We start from the raw sequence: 21,890 nt of genomic DNA, 5'->3' as shown, positions 1-21,890 counted from the left end.
CCACTCATGCTCTCTATTTCTCTGTCTTTCTCTCAAAAATAAAAAAAAGGTAAAAAAAAATTTTAATTATTAAAAAAACAGCCCAAAAGACAAAGAAGAAATAAAAAGTGTTTGCAGTTTATTATCATAGCTTCCTGTCGCAGCCATAGGCTGGCAGTCAGGAATCTGTAGCTGTGGACATTGTGTCCAGCTGGATTTCATACAACCATTCTGGGAGCTTTTGCACAAGAATTGCAGAAGGAGAGAACATGGCTGGATGGGCCAACTATCCTTATTGTGGAGGATGTTAACATGCAGGCAGAACTGAAACAGCATCAAGTGTGAGCAGAGTCAGAGGCCAAGGCCACTGTAAATGGTGGCGGTAACAGCGTGGCACTTTCTCCGCATCCACAGGGATGCGAGCTCTGGAAATACAAAAGCCGGCCACCCCTCCTTTCAGCTGCTGAGTTCTTTCTCTGAGCCTGCAGATGCAAGTTCAAAAGCTCAGCGCTATATTTAGCACTAACGAAAATACCCACCTCCCAGACTCCACCCTCCTGTGCCCCTGAAAATGAGCTGTGTCTGCTGTACTTCTGTTCCAGCCCAGCACGACTGTACTCGATTCCCGAGGAGCTGGCTTTGGGCACCATCGTGGCCAATATCACAGCTGAGGACCCCGATGATAAAGGTTCTACCAGCTTCCTCCTCTACAGCATCACCACTGCGAATAGCTATTTCATGATCAACCAGTGTAAGTCACACACACACACACACACATGCACACACACTCACACACACATATGCACGCACACTCACCTTTCTGTGCATCCTTTAATCCAGCCATTCGGATTGTTTTACAAATATTTTCGTCTTCTGGTCTGGGGCATGTCTTTCTGTCTAGAGTATCATAACTTACCAGGGTAATAGGTATATTAAAAGCAGCTAGCAGAGGGGTTGGGGACTCTGAATGGGACCCCAAGGTCACATCACTAGTTCACCTTTGAAGCAGGTGAGTATCTAACAAGGAATGAGTTCACTCTCCTGAGTGAAGTCTTCTCTAAAGGGGATCCACACCATCACTGTCCAAAATAAATAGAATGGAAGCCCACGTATGTAATTTTTTAATGTTTATTTTACTTATTTTGAGAGAGAGAGAGAGCAGGGGAGGGGCAGATGGGGGGGAAGAGAGAGGATCCCAAGCAGACTCTGAGAGGTCATCGCAGAGCCCGATTAAGGGCTCAAACTCACAACACTGAGATCATGATTTGAGCTGAAACCCAGAGCTGGATGCTTAACCGACTGAGCCACCCAGGTGCCACTGCCCACGTATGTAATTTTCAAGTTCAGCAGCCACATGTTTAAAAAGTAAAAATAAGCAGGTGCAATGAACTTTCATAAGGCATTTTACTGAACCAACATGTCCAAAATGTTGTCATTAACATGTAACTAATATTTTAAAGTGACTCCTGGAGTATTTTACATGATCTTGTTGTATCGAGTCTTTGAAACATTTTATATTTACCACACATTCAGTTTGGACTAGCCACATTTCAGGTGCTAAAGAGCCACATGTGGCTAGTGGTTACCGTGTCAGACTGCATCAATCTAGATCAATCTGCCGGGTTTCTGGGAGTTACTTTCCCATCTAAACGTGTCAGTGTGGAGAAGGAGGGTTTCCCCCTCCTGTGACAGCCATCCTTTACTGGAGTCTTAGTATATACCAGGTGCTATACTAGGTGATGTATATGTATTCCATCTAAGAACTCAGCACAGCAACCCAATAAATTATCATAATCTACACTTTATAGATGAGGAAACTAGGCTCAGAGAGAGACTCAGACAGGCTAAGTGACTTGTCCAAGGTCTCACGGCTTGTGAACTGTGAAGCTGAGACACTAACCAGAGCTGTGATTCCAGAGACCTCTCCTAGGCTATACCACCTCATAAGCTCCTATCACAGCCCTCCAAAGGACTTCACTTTACATAATGATTTTGTGAAGCCCGGCATCGGCCAATCCCAGAAACACAATGTGCTATTTACCCCATTGGCTTTACAGCAAAGGATGTCTGGTCCCAGAAGAGGCAGGCTAATGCAATAATTATGCTCCAGTTCCGAAAACTTTCTAGTGTCCTGTCATCAAGGACCTCACTCAGCTGATGGGGTAGGGGTGAACAGCCATGGCTTAGAATTCTGCTCACTCTAGTATTGCAAATGCAATTCTTAACAAATGTGGTGGGTTTTTGGAAAGTATTTATTGAGGCTCCGGTCTCAAGTAACAGAAATGAAGGCAAGCCAAACCAAGCACCAGAAGAAAAAAAAAAAAAAAAGGTAGGGGACATATATCAACAGGACCCTGGGTAGCTCATGAGAACCGGTGAGGCACAGGAAAGTGCGAAACAGCTTTCTCCCATCCGCCCTCATAGCTAGAGTCTGGCCTCTGATCTGTAACTCCACTGGTACCCTGACTTATGTGTCTCTCCGTTACACATTCCCCAGTAAGAGAACTAGTGGGTCAAACTGGAGTCAGCTGTCTACCAGTCTGGTCAACTATGGGCAAGGAACGGGACCCAACCCTGAAGTTAGACGTGAAAAGTTCTAGAAGAGTCAGGCCAGGCACCCCGATCAATGTCTAATATAGGAACGTACATGAGTTTTTAAACATGTGTTTGTACAGAGGGTATTGTCCATACAAGCCAGTCCTCATATCACAGTGATCTCTCCAATCGCCTTCAAGTTCCAAAGGGTAATGCTCTCACGTTTGCCTCGTTAGTGACCGGTACGATCCAAGTGGCCCGCAGGCTAGACCGAGATGCAGGTCAATTAAGACAAAATCCCACCATTTCTCTGGAAGTTCTGGTGAAGGACAGACCCTCGGGGGGTCAAGAGAATCGCATGCAGATAACCTTCGTTGTGGAAGACATTAATGACAACCCTCCTACGTGTACCAAGTTCACCTTCAGGTATTCACGTGCTGGGCGGCTCCCCTCCTCGGTGGTCCTCAACCTTGTGCCTTCTCTGACAGGGATCAAAGAATCATGGGCATCTGGGACAGGCCTCCAGAATGTAAGCCAAAATACTTGAGGTGTCTAGTTTGGTTGATAGGTTTTTCTTTCTCGATCCTTTTTTATTTCCCTCTCTTTTTTTCTTTCTTTTTCATTGCTTCCCTTCTCCACTTTTGTACTCTGCCCCCCCAAATTTCTTGTTTCCTTGTTTGTTTTGTTTTTTCTTGCTCTCTTCTATAGCATGCTCATCTTCTTTGGTGAAAAGTACCACGGGATTTGTGAGACTCTCTCTGGAATGTGCCTTTTCTTTATTTATTGCCTCTGGTGGCAGGACAGCACTGTTAGTTAGCAGTTATAATAGATACTTGAGACTTAGGATTAGTAGCCAGGAGCTCCCGGAGAAACACACCACCAGGAATAGGAATAAATCAAACCAAGTATTTACCTAAAACAAAACAAAGCATTTAATTCACCTTACACAACTTAATTGCCCGTAAACAAAAGGCAACCAAAAGGGGGGGAATGCAGAAACAAGTTATTTTGCACACGTTGACCTATTCTTTGTGTCACAGCCTGTTCAGTATTAGTTAAAAATAAGGTCCCTTGGGGCGCCTGGGTGGCTCCATCAGTTAAGTGTCTGAGTTCAGCTCAGGTCATGATCTCACAGTTCATGAGTTCGAGGCCCGCATCGGGCTCTGAGCTGACAGCTTGGAGCCTGGAGCCTGCTTCATTCTGTCTCTCTCTCTCTCTCTGCCCCTCTCCCACTTGCAGTTGGTCTCTCTCAAAAATAAATAAATATTTTAAAAAATTTTTAATAAAAATAAGGTCCCTTGTGTCTCGTTTAATATGCCTTTTTGAAAATGGCACTGTCTCCCTACTAAGTATTTTGTCTAAATGCTACATTAGTAGTTCCCCAGGTTACTTGCTTCTCTGTGGCTTCTTACTTGCTAGTCTCAATCTCTTGGGACCATGAAGGTGGTTCCTCATGGGGGTGGGAGGGCACCTCCACAGTGACACTGGCATCTGGAGAGTGCCCTACGTCTGGAGCAAGGCTCAATTGAGTCCAAGCAGGTCCCCTTTCAGATGTCCCCATGGCAAGAGTCCTCCTCTGAGTTCATCTTTGACAGGTTTTGCAAGGTCACTTTTTAAGCTCCAGGTGACTTTGGACATAGGTCCAATCCATAGTGTGGCATGCAAAAGACAGAGGACCCTAGGATAAAGGACAAAAGACAAAGATTGTCAAGGGTCAGCAGTAGAGATATGAATAAATTCTGTTATTATGGGTATGAGCATCTCCCTGTTTTCTCAGTTGGCATGCCCGGGGTGATGCTCAAAGTCAGTGTGGCCTAGAGGCTGGTACCGGAACAATTAAACCCAGTTTTGGAGACATCTGACTTGCCCCTCCAGATCCAGCCTCCGCACTACCCCACCCTACTCTGTGAGGGACTGACCTATGTGGTAAGCACTTGGCCCCCTGCCCTGCAGCTTCTTCTGGTTGGCCAATGAGTGGCCCTGGAATGAGAGACAGAGTGAAGTTGGGGTATTTATCCATCTGGTTTCATGACTGTCAGCTGGAGAAGTCCCCCACCTCCTGAAGTCCCCAGATCCTATAAGGCAGTCCTCTGCACAGTTATCTGTCTCTGTTCCAGCTTCAGGAACTGCTCCCTCCACTGGCTCCTCTGAGCCTAGAGCCTAGAGCTAAAGGAGCTCCACTCTTACCAGCTCTGAGATACCTGCCCCATCCCTCGGGGATTTCCATATACCCCTTGTGCACCCTCTGAGAATTATCCTAATTTGCCATCTGCTTCCAGCTGAGGCCCCCATCAACTCAACAATAGCCTTGACCAGGTAATAGGTTTCTATTCCAACCCTAACCTTAGAGTCCGTTTGATGGGTGGGGATGGTTGCCATGGGTACTTAGGGTGGTGACTTCCACACTATTTTTTGTTTAATTTTTTAATGTTTTATTTATTTCTGAGAGAGAGAGTTGGGGAGACAGCACAAGCAGAGGAGGGTCAGAGAGAGAGGGAGACAGAGAATCTGAAGCAGGCTCCAGGCTCTCAGCTGTCAACACAGAGCCTGACGCGGGGCTTGAATCCACGAACCGTGAGATCATGACCTGAGCCAAAGTCATTTGCTTAACCGACTGAGCCACCCAGGTGCCCCACACACTATTATACGCAGAAATGGAAACCACCTCTGCTGAGTCTGGGCCCTGGGGATGGAGCAAGGATGCCATACAGGGTCACACTTTCTTTGAAAATCGAAATCTATGCTAGCACTCTTGGGTGGCTCTATTTCTTGTCCCTGTGCCCTGCCCTTCTGCCCTCCTGCTCTCCTTTGCTCTGCCACCCTGAGAAGTGGAGGCTGTGGGTTGAGGTGTAAGAGCTCTGAGAAGCAATGACTAGAGAGGCCATGCTGTCTCCAATCTTCCCTGCCTGTTTTCTCCCCTCCTGGTGCACTTCTGCAAGGCGTGTACTATGGCTTCCTGTGGTCCAGACTCCCCGGGGCGTGTAGAATGACAGTTTGCAGACTGCATTCCATATTCGCCGGTGAAACCACAGTGTGAATATCCTCGACTGTCCAGGCAAGCTCATGCAGAGCTCTGCTCTTGATAATCTTCTCTCCAAATTAGCCGTGAAGGTCAACGCCAAGGAGTAACTGGACTAACTGTATTGATTACTGAAAGTAGCTCTCAGCAATGTTCGAGTCCCTCCTCGGGGCTTGTCCAGGCTGTAGGCAGCCTGTTGAAAGCCAAGATGTGAGGAGGGGCCACGAAAGGGCTCCTTCTGCAGTCCCAGAGGTCAAAGTCTTTATTCCAAAAGCCCAGCCTTATTTGTAAACTCCAGGGGCATCACCCACCACCTGTCCATACTCCCTCTCCACTCTCGCCGTGCACCTAGGTGGGTCAAAACCCAGCAGAACAGGACGGTGCAGTCACTAGCTCTGACAACACAGGCCCCTGAAGATTTATTCCTTCTTCAGGGCTCTCGGCATGGTCCCCGCAGGGGAGTTTGGGAGAGCAGGTAGAAGAGAGTGGGAGGGCGCCAGCACGCAGTGGGTCGGAGGCAGGTGGCCAGCTCCCTGCTGCCCCCCTGGGTCACACGGGGTCCCTGCAGGCTCTGGCTGGCCTAGAGATGGAAATAGCCCTTAGCAGTGAGGCCCCTGAGGCTTTCCCAGGCTGGTGATGAAAGAGCCCTGGGCCGGGTGGAGGCATCAAAGGCGCCTTGACAGCCCCCGCTCCGGTTGTAAATTGTCCTGCACTTGGCTGAAAGCGCTTCGCAAGCTGTTTGTGAGCCAGAGGCGGAGAAGGTCAGCAGACTCAGACTGCAGTGGGGCCAATCACCTTTGCGTGGGGAGGGAACGTAGTCAGATGGCTGGGGGCGAGGGCAGCCAGCCTTTGGGCAGGGCTTGATGAATGAGGGGGAGCGGCTTTCCAAGTCACACATTTGGGGGAAGAATTCTGACTGTCAGGGAAGAATGAAAACATGCGAGGCAGCCCTGAGAGGCGGAGTGCATGACAGGTCTGGCTTCAGGCTCCTGGATTCTTTGGATGATGCAACACCTTGGCTTCCATAGAGTTGGAATCGAGGTCCAGATCCCCAAACTGTCTGTGGCCTGCAGAGTCACTGATGGACCTTAACTAGAATTTACTAACACAGACAATAGAGAAGCATGCCTGCCTGCACCAGCTGTCTTGGGCCACTCTTTCTCTACCTGTAAAATGAGGACAAGAATACAAAGCTCTTGAAGACAGAGAATTGTAGATAGTGTTTGTTTGCTTGTTTCAGTTTTGGTTTTTGGGGTTTGTTTTTAAACTTAAAAAAATTTTTAATGTCTATTTATTCATTTTTAATTTTTTAAAATATTTACTTATTCTTGAGAGAGACAGACAGACAGAGTACAAGCAGGGGAGGGACAGAGAGAGAGGGAGACACAGAACCCAAAGCAGGCTCCAGGCTCTGAGCTGTCAGCACAAAGCCTGACGGAGGGCTTGAACGCACGAACTGTGAGATCATGACCTAAGCTGGAGTCAGACGCTTAACTGACTGAGCCACCAGGCACCCCATGTCTATTTATTTTTGAGAGAGAGACAGAGCAGAAACCGGGGAGAGGCAGAGAGAGGGAGACACTGAATCCAAAGCAGGCTCCAAGATCTGAGCTGTCAGCACAGAGCCCGACTTGGGGCTTGAACCCACAAACTGCGAGATCATGACCTGAGCCAAAGCAGGATGCTTAACCTACTGAGCTACCCTGGCGCCCCTAAAAGCATTTTTGAATATTTATTTATTTATTTTGAGAGAGAGAGAGAGAGAGCATGAGCAGGGGAGGGGCAGAGAGAGAGGGAGACACAGAATCCCAAGCAGCATGGAGCCCTATGTGGGGCTCGAGCTCACAAACTGCAAGATCATGACCTGAGCTGAAACCAAGAGTTGGATGCTTAACCAACTGAGCCACCCAAGGCACCCCTTGGGTTTTTGGGGGTTTTTTTGTTTTTGTTTTTGTTTTTTAGAGAGAGAGCAGGAGTGGTAGAGAGAGAGAGAGAGAGAGAAAGAGAATCTTAAGCAGGCTCCACACTCAGTGTGCAGTCCGATGCAGGGCTCGATCTCACCACGCTGAGATCATGATCTGAGCTGAAATCAAGAGTCCAATGCTTAAGTGACTGAGCCCCCTAGTTGTCCCTAAAGATAGTGTTTTTAAGGTGCTTATTATGATACAGTATATAATTGGTGTTTAATAAGTGACACCTATTCTAAGCACTTATGAATAAAACTATGACTGTGTATAGTAAAGACAGGAATAAAAATATTTGGGCCCCAATTCTGCTGAAACAGAAGTTGTCTTTACCAAATAGGTACCTGTCAGAAAAAATGCTTTCCAGGAAGCAAGCCCAATTATCCTCAACAGCCCAAAACCATCCTAGCTGTCAGACATTTATCTTCAGACATTTGTTGAGCCCAGAGCCCACATTAGATGGCATTAAGAAATGGTATGGGGGGGCGCCTGGGTGGCTTAGTCGGTTAAGCGTCCAACTTTCGCTTAGGTCATGATCTCGCGGTTCGTGGGTTCGAGCCCCACATCGGGCTCTGTGCTGACTGCCAGCTCAGAGCCTGGAGCCTGTTTCAGTCTGTGACTCCCTCTCTCTCTCTGACCCTCCCCTGCTCACACTGTCTCTCTCTCTCTCTCCCCTAGAAATAAATTAAAAAACATAAAAAAAAAAAGAAAGAAAGAAATGGTATAGGGGGAACCTAGGTGGCTCAGTCGGTTGAGCATCTGACTTCGGCTTAGTTCATGAGTTGGAGCCCCGTGTTGGGCTCTGTACTCATGGCTCAGAGCCTGGAACCTGTTTCAGATTCTGTGTCTCCCTCTTTCTCTGTCCCTCTCCAGCTTGTGCACTGTCTCTCTCTCTCTCTCTCTCTGTCTCTCTCAAAAATAAACGAACATTAAAAAAAAGAGAGAGAGATGATGTGGGATGTAGAAGGGAATATAATTTGGAGAGAGAGGTGATAGTGCAGAGGATTAGGGAACTTAACACACGTTAGTCTGGTGTTCTGAGAACAAGACACTAAGACAGGATTAAATGTGTGAGGCTTTTATAGGGGGGCATGGCTGTGGGGGAGGGGAGAACAGAGAGAGCTAAGAGTAGGCTGGGGGAGCCATCCGACCATGATGCAAGTCTGATCTGAGTGAAGGGAGAGAGGGTGGGTGGAAATGTTCTAGCTTTTTCTGCAAAGTCAGCACATGAAACAATGGATTTCAGAGCACAGCAGCTGGGGTCTGTGGTCAGTCATGCTCCTTGGTTGGGGGTCTTCCAGGCACGTTCTCGTGGCAGCCATGACATATTTTTTAAGAAAGAAATGATTAAGGTAGATAGCAAAAACCAAACCAAACCAAACACCAGCCACAAATTCCTCTCTGCCTGCACCCACGCCCCTTGGCAGCATGATTCTGCCATTCCTCTCATCAGGAAATGGGTTTCTCTCTCTGATCCTTGGATTTGGACTTGACCATGCCAATTGCTTTGGCCATTGGGACACTCAAGCATGATGCCTCAGGGGCTCAAACGGTGTGTATGCACTGGGGTTTGTCCTCACTTGCTACTTTTGGGAACCTGAGATGTCCACGTGAAGATTCTCGGCCGGTGTCACGCAGGGTTATCGACAGTATGAAGCAGAGACCTGTGGCCCTCATGTGCCTATACTTTTAAGCCACTAAGGTTTGGGCCGGTTTGTGAGGAAGCAAGAGCTAACTGACACGATTTAGATTTAGTTTACAGATGGAAAAACTGAAAACTGGAGACACGGTGAAGTCCCTTAACGAACTGATCACACTTCCTCGGGGCCTCCCACACCAAGCTAGGCTGGACCGGATGGCTCTGAGTTTGGGGGCAGCTTTACTCCTTTGTGCTACTGGAGTCAACTGAGATTGGGACTCCTGAATTCAAGCCTTAAAAAACCTCTACTCAGGGACTCCTGGGAGGCTCAGTCAGTTAAATGTTCCACTTCGGCTCAGGTCATGATTTCATGGTTAGTGAGTTCGAGCCCCGCATCAGGCTGTCTGCACAAAGTCTGCTTTGGATTGTCTGTCTCCCCTAACCCCTACTCATTTTCTTACTCTCTATCTCAAATAAATAAATAAAAACTTTAATTAAAAAAAAAAGACACCTCTATTGGGTGAATGATACTAAGGTGTTAGGAGACGCTTTTATGATATCAGAGGCATTAGAACAGAATTCCCAATTTTCAAATCAAGGGAGGTGAGACATGTGGGGTCCAGGGATTTGCCCTAACCAGGTTATAAACCCCTGGCAGGCAGGGCAGAATTCTATGTCTCCATTATTCTTCCTCACAGCTGTGCTGGTCTCCTGGATCAACATTCACCCATCCAACAAACACTAGTGAGCATGCCAAGAACAGAGCAGACACAGGCCCCTGTCCTCCTGGAGCTTACTTTCTGGGAGGGGAAACAGGAGACAAACCGGATAAATAAGTAACCATGCAGTATATTGGAAAATGGTTATGCTAAGGATGAAAAATGAAGCGGGGGCGGGGAACAGGAGAGGAAACAAGGGGAGGGAGTGGCTGACATTCGAGAGAGGGTCGCCAGGGTGGCCTCCTGAGAAGGTGCGACGGATCGGAGACTAAAGAAAGTGCCCGTCTAAGCCATGGGGACATGTGGGGAGGGAGTTGTGAGCTAGTGGGTGGCCTGAGGCCTGAGCCTGGGTGGAGTTCGAGGAGGACCAGGAGGCAGAAGGTGGGAGCAAGCAAGGAACCTTTGAGCTGATGAGCTCAGACAGGTAAGGCAAGGCAGGGGTGCACATCATGAAGATCAAAGTGAGGGCTTGGAGTGCAATGAGAAGCCATTGGGGATTTTGGAGCAGAGGAGTGGCGTGACCTGACAACATTTTAACAGGATCTCTCCGGCTGCTGTGTTTAGAACAGTCCGAAAGGAGGGAAGGGCAGAGCAGGGAACCCATTAGGCAGTAACCACAGTAACTGTGAACTAGCTTTGAACAAAAATTAAAGCAGAGGTGTCTAGCTCAGGGCTCTGTCAGAAGCGACACTCAATCACCATTTGTTGGGGGAAAATATTGAATCGTGTCTTTTCGCCAGCATTATGGTGCCTGAAAGAGCAGCCAAGGGGACGTCGCTTCTGGACCTGAACAAGTTCTGCTCTGATGATGACAGCAAAGCACCAAACAACCAATTCAACTTCAGCACGCCATCTGGAGTGGGGGTTAGCGGCAGATTTTCACAGGATCCAGCTGGCTCTGGAAAAATCGTGGTCAGTTCATGGTCATTGCATCATTGAAAGGGCATGGGGGAGCTGGTGTGACATGCATAGTGCTTTTGCTGCCCCATAGAGAGCAATTTCCAAGGTAACTCCCTCTCGAAGCGACGGTAACCGGTAACCGACAAACTTAATAGTGACTCTGTTTTTCCCCATTTGCTCTTTATTTTACCCAAGTACCAGGAATCATTTCTTATGCATAGTTGTGCCTGGGGTGCTAAGGACTGGATTCATCACAATTTGGCATGCCTGTTCAGTGTGGTGCCTACAGCCAAGTTAGAGCCCACTGGGCTCACACACTTTTGTTTACTTGAGTGCCCATCTCAGGCCCAGAGACGTGTGAGGGGAGAGAAAGCCAATCCAGGGCCCTGAGTGTGTCTTGCTAAATTCAGCCATGTGGAACCACTGGACACCCAACAGAGAATGAGGAAATGGGGGTGTGTAGGTGCCCCACTCCACAGTGTCTCCACAGGGGCAGAAGCTGAATTGGAAGACAGAGGGCCATAGAAGACGGGTCTCAATCAGGCTGTGCAAGACCTTTACCTACAGGGTTCCTGCTGGAGAGTGATGGAGAAGGAGGAGAGGAAGGGGGAAGGCAGAAGAAGGTGGGAGCATGGTCTGGGAGTACGGGGAGGTCTTTGCATCAGAGATAGAGCCTCAGGGAGGAGAACAGGCAGCCTCCTAGGCAGCCTGTCTTTGCCTCTCATCCCAAGCCCTTTTTCCACCCCCAAGAAAGTCTTACCAATTTTATTCACACGTGTCAACTAAAATATAATTTCGATTTTTTTCTGTTTAGAAAATTAATACATCTTCACTGTAGGATGTAGAAAACACTAAAAGCCTTACAACTCAGTGATAACCACTATTAACACTTTGATATATTACCCTCTCGTCTTCTTCCTGAGGCATCGATTTTATGTATATTCCATAAAATTTTTATGTATTTATTTATCTACTTTGAGAGAGAAAGAGGGCACAAGCAAGCAGGGAAGTGGTAGAGAGAGAGAGAGAGAAAGAGGAAATCTCAAGCGGGCTCCACACTGTCAGCACAGAGCCCAGTGTGGGGCTCGAACCCACCAACTGTGAGATCATGACCTGAGCCAAAATCAAGAGTCAGATGCTTAACTGACTGAGCCACCCAGGCACCCAAGTTGCATAGATATTTTAAATGATGGAAAGATCCCTGCTCGTAGGATTCTATATTGTGTTTCTCTTCAACAAACCTGAGATCGTGAGCCTCTGCCGCTGGGCAGTAGTGCTTGACGAACGTCTTTAAACATAGATTCTCCTGGTAAATTCTTTGGAATCAATTCTCTAGCAGTGAGCAAAGGTATGGATGTAATTCATTAAAGCTCCTCTAATAGGCAACATGCTTTCCAGAAAGGTTTTACATACCCATTAACAGTATATGAAAATGTCTTCTCTGTCAGTTGAATTAAAAGGATTGTTTGTTCTGCCTAACATGATATCTCTGTTTTAATCTAGTTGATTGGTCACCTAGATTATGAAAACACAAGCAATCTAGCAGCCGGCAATAAGTACACTGTGATAATCCAGGTGCAGGATGTTGCCCCTCCTTACCACAAAAGCAAGTATCCTTTTTATTTATTCATGAAGCTTTATTTCACGTAGCAACAACTAAACCATGCTAGGAAGTACTTGGGATTGGGCTAGGCATTTGGGTTCAAAAGGAGCCTTCAGAAACCCAAACACTTGGGAATCAGCCCAGCCTCCTCCTGTCCTTCACCAAGCACGGTCACGAGTCTCCCAGTCCTTTCTCCTGCCCCACCCCCACGCGCTAGCAGTGATGGAATGCAGAACCTCTCTTCTTTCTTGGCTCAATTATAACACTAAGAGTCTTTTAAGGATCTTTCTATCTAGCTTTTGTCTTGCCCCTTTCCAGTGTACCCTCCACATTCTGACAGCGATTTTCAGGAAACGCAAATACCATTATATCATGTCTTTGCTGAAAGCCCTCCAAGTGTCTCCCAGTAGCTGTCAGGTTCAAATTCAAAGTCTCTGGCTTGGCACATAGGGACTTTCATCCCTGGCCTCTGCCTGGCTCTCTGATTTCAGCTCTGGTGTCCCACCCCTAAGCTCCCTTCTTCCAACAAGGCCACCAGCCTGCAGTTTTCCTAAGAGAGTCATGCAGGTATATACTTCGGTATCCATACACATGCCCAGAACCCCCACCCCCACTCCACCTTGTTCCCATTTGTGTAACTAAATATCCCTGTGAGCCAGTTGGCCCTTCCTCTGGCGTCTGTAGTGACCCGTACGTGTATTTAGCTAAGGGCAACTGCCCTACGCATGGGGAAAGCAGGACCCACCAGGTCTCATTCGCCTTGAATCCCCTTTATTTTGCTCAGAGCAGGTACCCAGCAGGTGCTTTAAACACGGTGAATAAACAAAGGAGTGAGAATGGGGTATTAAAATTAAACATTTCTTTTTCTGTCTCTGCTTTTAGAGAACATCTACATTTACATCCTCACGAAGCCAGAAAATGAGTTTCCTCTTATCTTTGATAGACCTTCCTATGTGTTTGATGTGTCAGAATTAAGGCCAGGTAAGTGGTAGACAAAACCCCGACCCCAGTGCTCTTGGCAGACCCCTCCATCCTGATGTGCACTTAGCAGAGGAGAAGCTCCCTCCAGCACAGGGGCCCTGGGTGGCATGGTGCACAGCAACTCACAGCTCATTCCTGTTTATTGCAGCTCTTATTTCTTTTTAAATTGTCCTTACTGCTGAGGAGCCCTTCAGGTGAAACCTAGGTTTTGAAAACTATTGTTTAAACTGCATTTCTCCAGACCCTGATTGCTTCCTTGTCTGCCTGCCTGATTCTGCTCATCTTCCCTTTCTGTAGCCTAAGTTTTCCCTTAGTCTCCACTGCAATTTTTATCCAGCTCACTCAGAGGATAGAAATTTAAAAATAGAGAAAAGATTTCCCATCATTTGGTTTCGTACATTTAAAAACAAAATAAAGACATTTTCTCTCCGGTAATAGGATCCACTTTTTTTGCCCTTTGTTGACACCTTGATTTCTTTTTTTTTTTTTAATGTTTTATTTATTTCTAGGAGAGAGAGAGACAGCATGAGCAGGGGAGGGTCAGAGAGAGAGGGAGTGACAGACTCCGAAACAGGCTCCAAGCTCTGAGCCGGCAGTCAGCACAGAGCCCGATGCGGGGCCCGAACCCACGAACCGCTAGATCATGACCTGAGCGAAAGTCGGACGCTAAACCGACTAAGCCACCCGGGCGCCCCACTTTTTTTTTTTTTTAAAGAAAAGCTTACTTTAAAAAAATTTATTTAGTTGTTTTGAGAGAGAGAATCCCAAATCACCACAGAGCCCATCGCGGGCTCGAACTCATGAACTGTGAGATCATGACCTGAGCCAAAACCAAGAGTTGGACGCTCAACCAGCTGAGCCACCCAGGCACCCCTCCTGATATTAAATTTTAAACAAAGCACAAAAAGAGGGTCTGAAGAAAATCCTTTTAATTCCTTATATCTTTATTTAAAATTCTCTACTCCAATCAGGATTGGTTGCTAAACCCTTTAAAAAATTGTTTCTATTTTGGGGTGCCTGGATGGTTTGGTTGAGCGTCCGACTTTGGCTCAGGTCATGATCTCATGACTCTTGAGAGCTGACGCTTCTTATTTAACTATATGACCCCAGCACTAAATGCTTGACCCAAAGTAGGTAATCGATAATTATAATAAGATCTGTGAATTCATAAGAATTCATATTACTGCTGCATTTGTTAGTCTGGAGCCTGCTTCAGATTCTCTGTCTCCCTTTCTCTCTGCCCCTCCCCCATAGTCTCTCTCTCGCACTCTCAGAAATAAACATTTTTTAAAAAACTTTATTTTTCATCTTGTTTATAAGAGCAATTCATGCTCGTTAAAATTTGAAAGATGCAGAAGACATTTAGGCAGCACAGCTCCAAAATGAGTACAGGTGAAGATGTTCTTTGCAGTGTTGTTTATGATCACATCCTAATTGGTGAGTCTAGATAAAAGCTTGAATTGTCTTTTACACCTTACTCTACTGCTTGGATCATAGGGCCAGTAACCCATTGGGTGCTCATTAGCATGATTTGATTTTAATAGAATAGAAGACATAAAACATATAGAGTTTGAACAGCAAAGAGACCTCCATAAGTCTTTCTGCCCGTGGCAGTGAGAATGTGTGTTCCTGAAGCCTCCCCTCACCTCCCAAAGCAGGACTAATCTCAGGTGCCTTATTCTTCTAGCGAGAAGCCGGGTTGGACAAGTGCGTGCCACTGATAAGGACTTTCCTCCGAGCCGAGTCGTGTACTCCATCAACTCCGGAGGGGCCAGCCTCCAGTTCCCAAACATATTTTGGATCAATCCCCAGACAGGAGAACTCCAACTGGTGACTAAAGCCGACTATGAAACAACTCCTGTCTATATTCTCAGAATCCAGGCCACCAACAGCGAGGACACAAGCTCAGTCACAGTGAGTGGGGCTATTGGTGTGTTCACACCAGCCCAAATGGTTGACGTGGGCTTTCTTGGGCACCTTCCATGGCTGTAGCAATGAGCAATCTTAATGGAGCTCATCTGACAGATGTAACGGGAAACGACTAGTGGTTTCCAGGACGGCACACTCGGACACACCTAGCAGAGCCTGGGAAATAAAGATTGGCATCTGTAGGCCCAAGGTTGTGGATGACTCGGAGGTTACCAAGATTGATAAGCGCTGTGTGGGCAATCTTCCTCCCGCTGCTCGCTACATCTCTTGTCGTTTTTGCAGTGGGCGTGGGCTAACAGTGGGATGCATACTTCTAGAAGTGGGGTGTGGTTCTGTAGCCATGTGTTCCCCCCTCCCCAGTAGTTTTGTCATGTTCCTACCCCACCTGTGTCGCATTAGATAGGGTAGACCTTAAAATGAGGTGGTCTGACCCAGGGCGGTGCTGCGTCTCAACTTTTGGTGTTGAGCATCTGGTTAAATGCAGATTCTAAGACAGCAAGTCTGAGTGGACCTCAGAATCTGCATTTCTTCTTCTTTTTTTTAATGTTTACTTATTTTTGAGAAAGAGAGAGACAGACAGACAGACAGAGCATGAGCAGGAGGGGCAGAAAGAAAGGGAGACACAGAATCTGAAACACGCTCTAGGCTCTGAGCTGTCAGCACAGAGCCCGATGCAGGGCTTGAACCCACGAACTGTGAGATCATGACCTGAGCTGATGTTGGACATTGAACCGACTGAGCCCCCCAGGTGCCACAGAATCTGCATTTCTAATGCTCTTCCAGGTGATGCTGAGGTAGCTGGTCCATGGCTGCCCTTTGAGTAGCTAGGGTTTAACAGGTCTGTGCTTTCTGTGGTTCACATTATCTGAAGGCAATACGTTGGCCAGGAAGATGCAACTATTTTCTGATCTTTCCCGTTAGTAAAGTGATGAAGCATACGGCAACGCGGACTCTTAGCTAGTGGCAGGCATGAAGGCAGGGAACAACTGGTTCAGTCAGAAGACGGAGTTCATTTCCCAACTTTGATCCTAAGTTTCCAAGGTGGGGGAGGGTCTGAGCAACGCTTATCTTTGTGTCCCAATTTCTCTCTCTCTTAAATGGAGAACCACCTGATAACCCATCGCCTGAATAGTCCAGTCCCTCTGATGAGTGGCTTTGAATTAACAGGACACGTTTTTAATGATGTGTGAGGCTCGGCATTGCTAGCTGAGCAAAAGACGGGCTAAGTTAAAGATAATTGTAGTGTTTGTTAGGCTAGGTTTTTGATAAAAATGAATGGACTCCACTTTGGGAGCTAACTAGAGTGAACATTTCAATTTATTCCTGGGCTCAGAAATAGCTGAAATCCCCAAATTTCAAAAGTAGAATGAATACGACTCAAAATTCATAAGCCTTTAAAAACGGTGATGATCACATAAGTCCCTTTCAGGGCTGACGTTCTGTGGTTCTGTGCTGGCAGGTGTCCCAGGCCACATTCCAATTCACCAAGCATAAAAGACAATGATGAAGGGGAAGAGGCTGGCTCCTGCTTGTGACAGGTTATGGCCACCGGCTTCGTGCCGTGCTAACAGCCCAGGTTACAGATGAGACCCTGGCTTAACGGGGTTGACTCCTTCTATCTCGTGGTCCTGAATCCTGGCTGCATATTAGAATCAGCTGGAGAACATTTTAAAAAGTACCTGGGCCCCACCGTCTGGAGAGTCCAATTCATTTGGTCCAGAGAGGGTCTATGAAAGTGGGACCAGGGCTGAGAATTATTGCTCCATCATCCAAAGTTAAAGACAGAACTTCCCATTCACAAGGGTGATGGGCAAGTAAGTATAGAACATCACTGTAAGTTCACAATCACTCCTGGGAAAACCACTCAGCATCATCTGGGGATGAGCCCACATGTCTAGATGCATTTGTTGGGGGGGGGGGCGGTATGTGAATATACATGTACTATGCACACGAGCACATGTACACACACAAACAGAAGTTAATAACATAGGACTTGGAGTAGGACAGGCTTGAGTTCAAATTGCCTGAAATGCACCACTCACCAAACTGAACAGCCTGAGGTCCCCTATCTAATCTCTCTAAACCTCAGTTTCCTCATCTGTAGAATGGGAATAACCATATCATCTATCTCAGGCAAGGTTCAATGAGCTGGTCCACAAAAAGCACATTGCCCAGTGCCTGGCACACAGAAAATTCTCAGCAAGTTTTAACTACTAACCATGGCCGCTTCTTGCTGCTCTAGGTAACCGTGAACATCCTGGAAGAAAATGATGAAAAGCCCATTTGTACCCCAAACTCTTATTTCCTGGCCATCCCAGTGGATTTGAGAGTTGGCACAAACATTCAGAATTTCAAGCTGACGTGTATCGACCTTGATTCCAGCCCCAGGTCTTTTCGTTACTCCATTGGCTCAGGTAGGCCATTTCCATGGGTCCTGGTGTTGGTGGCCTTAGCAGCTGCTGAGGGAGAAGGGGGTCTGTGCTCATACATGGATTTGGGCACAGTGTGTGTGTGTGTGGGGGGGTACTTTGAACGAGGGAAGCAGGGATGAGGAGCGTCATGCCTCCCAGTCCTCTGCCACCCAGTCCTCACTCAGGCTTCCCTACCTCACCTAACTCTTCCCAAGCCCCCATCCGTGGTTGCCCAAAAGCCCAAGGAAAAGTGAACCCACTGGTGGCATCCCCATCCTCTACAATTCCCAGCCCATCATGATTTGTGAATCACATTAATGTAGTTTTAAAAAAAATTTTTTTTTCGTCCATCTCCTCAACCACCTCTTTTCCTCCAAGCTAGTAGTGGGGGCAGGGAATCCCAGTTGTCTCTCTGGATAATAATAGATTAAATAGATTAAATGCATTTTGAAACGTGTCCTCAGGAATTCTCTTCTACTCCATTCATTTTCTCTCTTTAAAAATATACCACTGTGGGGGGAAGAAAGAGCACCCCTCAATGGAAATTAGACCAAAATAGCTCATCTAATGAAGTGCTGGGGCCAGAGATTTAAACCCAAACAGGCAGAGCAATTCCACATGAGAGAGTAAAAATCCATCTCGGCTGCCGGCTGAGCCCTGGCTGAGCCCTGGCGGAGCAGGAACTCGAACAGCAGGAAGCCTCTCCAGCAGGCCCTGTCACAAAACCCAGGGGCAGAGACCGCCTCAAGTCGGCAGTTGCCAAAGATGGAAATAATCCATACAGAGAACCCTCAGGCCTTGATGGAGCTCTTCGCTGCTAAGGGAGTAAAAATTGCATCATCTCCTGCTCCATTTACTGGCTTTCAGTCGGTAATGAGTCTGGAGCCACCAGGGGAATGAGCAAGGACTGCTTGGGTGGCAGCCTTTCTGCCCTGGGCATTCTAAGCTGTGAGCCTTGAGCCCCAGCCAAGCTGTGGGGGAGAGGGGCTTGGGGTGGATTCAGGAGGACCTGGGATGCAACCCCTGCCAAGCCAGGAGGTACCGTCCTTTGGGGGATCCATGGACCTCTGCCACTAGTATTGCCAGCCATGTTCCACAAAGGGCGATGGGAGTGAATTTGGCCCGTGGCTGGAGACATGGCTCCCTCTAGCCTCTTGCCGCCCACCCGTTGGTCTGAGTGTGAGTTAGGCATTATTACCAAATAAACGCTGACAGTGAGGATTGGCTAGAAAGGCTGCCCCAGGATTATTAAATCTATGCCCAATACTCAGAAAGATCGCAGCCATTCTCCTGGAACAGGTGTGGTGCTGTCCTATTTTACTTTGTTCCTGTTGCAGACACACTGTTTGTGAGCAAGAGTTTCCCTGTACCCGTGAGGTCTCTGGTGTGGTTAAGGCCCATGTCCCATCACTGACCTGGCTCTGGTGCATCAGAAACACGGTCTACACCTGAGGTGTGCATGTTTGAGAAAGGATGAAATACACTGTTTTTCTAAGAACACCTTGTTTTGCTCACTCCCTTTTCTCTCTTTTCCCCAAATCCTTGTATCACATCTCATTTAGGCAATGTCAATAGTCACTTCACCTTCTCTCCCAGCGCTGGGTCCAACGTGACAAGCCTGCTCCTTGCGACACGCTTTGACTATGCCAGTGGGCTTGACAAGATCTGGGACTACAAACTACTTGTCTACATAACCGATGACAATTTGCTGTCTGGCAGGAAGAAAGCTAAGGCTCGCGTTGAAACAGGGACAGTGACGCTGAGTATTAGTGTCATTCCTGACCCAACCACAACTGCCACCACAACCACCAGGGTAAGGGCTTTGGAACCTGAGCTCCCTAGATACATCCCTTGTAATTTACATTGATGGAGCCCTGTGACCCAGGAGAAATACGGGAGGAGCTGAAAAGAGTTGAGGTGTTAGGATATTGCCAGGAACACCAACTATGGGCTGGACTGGAGTTGTCACTGGGTGGCAGACAAAAGATCTGAGTGAGACCTTGGACTTGTAGAACCATTAACTTTTCCTATGTTGGGAAAGAAGAATGTGTATTTATTCCCCGGATTGTGATAGATCAGGTATTGACCACCTATGGTGATGTGACACAGGAGCCAATTTTCAGGGACCTGTGGCCAGCAGCTCCCTTCACAGCCCCTTTCTGCACTTGCTCGCCAAAAACTCAGGCTATCGCAAGTCAGGTCCACAGAGGCAGGTAGCTGCTAGGTATATTTATTCCTCTCCACTTCTTTTGAAGAGTCTCTGTGTGCCAATCTGTACCCTACTCTCCACCTCTATTCTAAAAGAAGTCATTGGTTCAATCTATAAATATTGATTGAATACCTATAACATGCCAAGCGCTTTGATGAACAAGCCAAAAATGATCTCTGCTGTCATGGAGCTTATAATACAGGTCAGTGGTCCCCAGACCATCAGCAACAGCATTTCCTGGAAGCCTGTTAGAAACGTCAATTCTTAGGCCTGCCTCAGAGCATTGAAGTGGAATTATACCTCACCTAATGTGATCATTACCATGGCCTCCAGGGAAAGATGTTGGACCCTAGAGTCCCCAACCACATCCCCAGAGATGTTGCATCAGAAGCTCTGGGAGTGGAGCCCAGTGATCGGTGTTTTTAATAAGACCTTCAAAGGGATTCTGATGTGCACAATGTTTTAGATCCACCAACCCAGAGACGGAGACAGATTACAAGCAGATATCGAATGAACACATTGAGTACAGATTGCAGTAGATGGTAGCAAGAAATAAGCAGGTGCCATTATCAGACCAGGGTGGTAAAGGAAGGGAGAGGCTTGGAATCTGACAATAGGATTATCTCCCCCTGCTCCTTGGAGGGACTGGCTTATATTTGTGCTGATTCTTTTGTCCCCTTTCCTCCTGCTCGTAGTGAAGTTGTGCCCTCGGTTGGTGGCCCCGCACTTTCAGTATCCCAGAGGAAAAGTAATTAGAATCTCAGACAGCTTACCTGTGACAGGTGGTCAAATTCTGCTTGTCCAAGCCCTACCACAAGTTGGTCAATGTCCATCTCCCATGTGCTGGAGTCAATCTTACCACAATGGACAGAAGCATAAGGATAATATTAAGGGCTTTCAGCTATGGTAGGAGCCAGTGACTCCCTCTGGGTAAGGAGTTTCTACCATTCTGGGACTTACAACCTGACCCAATGGTGACCGCTCCAGCCCCAAAATTTCCATAACTTGTTTGCTATCTGTCTCCCTCTCTAGGAAGCCAATGCCAAACTTGGGGTTTCCCTATGATGTCAGCCCCCTCATCTGGCAGTGCAGCATGCAGTGAGTGAGCACTAAAAAGCCTACAAAGTGTTAATAAAAGAACAGCTTTTGTGGCACATGCCTTCCCAGTGAGAGACAATGGCTGTATCAGTCCTGGGGTTATGCCATGATTTGGCAGTGAAAAAAGCCAATGGAATCTTTAGCATTTGGGAAAGAGGGAAAGAGAATAAAAATAGGCCTGGAGTTGCTTTTCAGTTTCCTAAATGTTCTGGGTTCTGATCTCATGGGTGCTTAGAAAGACTATAAACAAGGTAATGGGTTGGTGCAGCAAAGAATCCTGAGCACACGGATGCACAGTGTAGATAACAGGAGCCGACAACAGATTCAACACCCAACATGAGGCAGTGCCGATGTCAAAAATGTCTCCCAAAATCACCCTCAGTTCACCCTCCCCCCTCTCTGTCATTCAAGCCCCAGATCATCCACCAGGTCCTGAGAAAAAACATCTATTCTCCATCAGCATGGTATGTGCCTTTCGTCATCACTTTGGGCTCCATATTGCTTCTGGGCCTCCTGGTGTCCCTGTTCGTCCTGTTGGCCAAAGCCATCCACAGACACTGTCCCTGCAAGACTGGGGAGCACAAGAAACCTCCGTAAGTGGCCCTTTCCACCACTTCCTTTAGGACTTTGTTTCCAGGGCTGTCGGGAGAGGGAAAGGTAGGAATTAGGCTTTCTCCATGGGGCAGAGAGCGCAGCTGGCATGAAGGAAGGAAAAGTGGATGAGGAGAGGGAATCCCAGCCCCCCGCAGTCCTGGTACCCTCTTTATCACCTGCGGGGCCAGGAAACGGCTGCTTTCATTTTCCTGGGCACCTGCTCTGTCCTTGAGGCATTCTCAATGAAATTGGGGGTTCAACCTCTTGGTGACCTTGCCCTGGATAAAAGCTTCAGAAAAAAAAAAAAAAA

General features: G+C 47.4%; 1 protein-coding gene across 1 annotated transcript in view; it reads left to right on the top strand.

Annotated features, from left to right (window-relative positions):
- CDHR3 (cadherin related family member 3) overlaps window positions 1–21,890 on the top strand; it is a 52,321-nt gene that overhangs the window by 22,084 nt on the left and 8,347 nt on the right. The window contains exons 6-14 of the mRNA XM_077746973.1: window positions 582–730; window positions 2,751–2,940; window positions 10,596–10,767; window positions 12,259–12,361; window positions 13,241–13,339; window positions 15,027–15,253; window positions 17,511–17,682; window positions 19,242–19,492; window positions 21,398–21,579. Coding sequence (XP_077603099.1) covers window positions 582–730; window positions 2,751–2,940; window positions 10,596–10,767; window positions 12,259–12,361; window positions 13,241–13,339; window positions 15,027–15,253; window positions 17,511–17,682; window positions 19,242–19,492; window positions 21,398–21,579 — 1,545 coding nt within the window. The remainder of the gene's footprint in view (window positions 1–581; window positions 731–2,750; window positions 2,941–10,595; window positions 10,768–12,258; window positions 12,362–13,240; window positions 13,340–15,026; window positions 15,254–17,510; window positions 17,683–19,241; window positions 19,493–21,397; window positions 21,580–21,890) is intronic.

The sequence above is a fragment of the Crocuta crocuta genome, unplaced genomic scaffold (assembly GCF_008692635.1).
Source record: "Crocuta crocuta isolate KB4526 unplaced genomic scaffold, BGI_CrCroc_1.0 scaffold396, whole genome shotgun sequence".
In the NCBI taxonomy this organism is placed as follows: Eukaryota; Metazoa; Chordata; class Mammalia; order Carnivora; family Hyaenidae; genus Crocuta; species Crocuta crocuta.
This window is presented reverse-complemented; position numbering and strand designations above follow the sequence as displayed.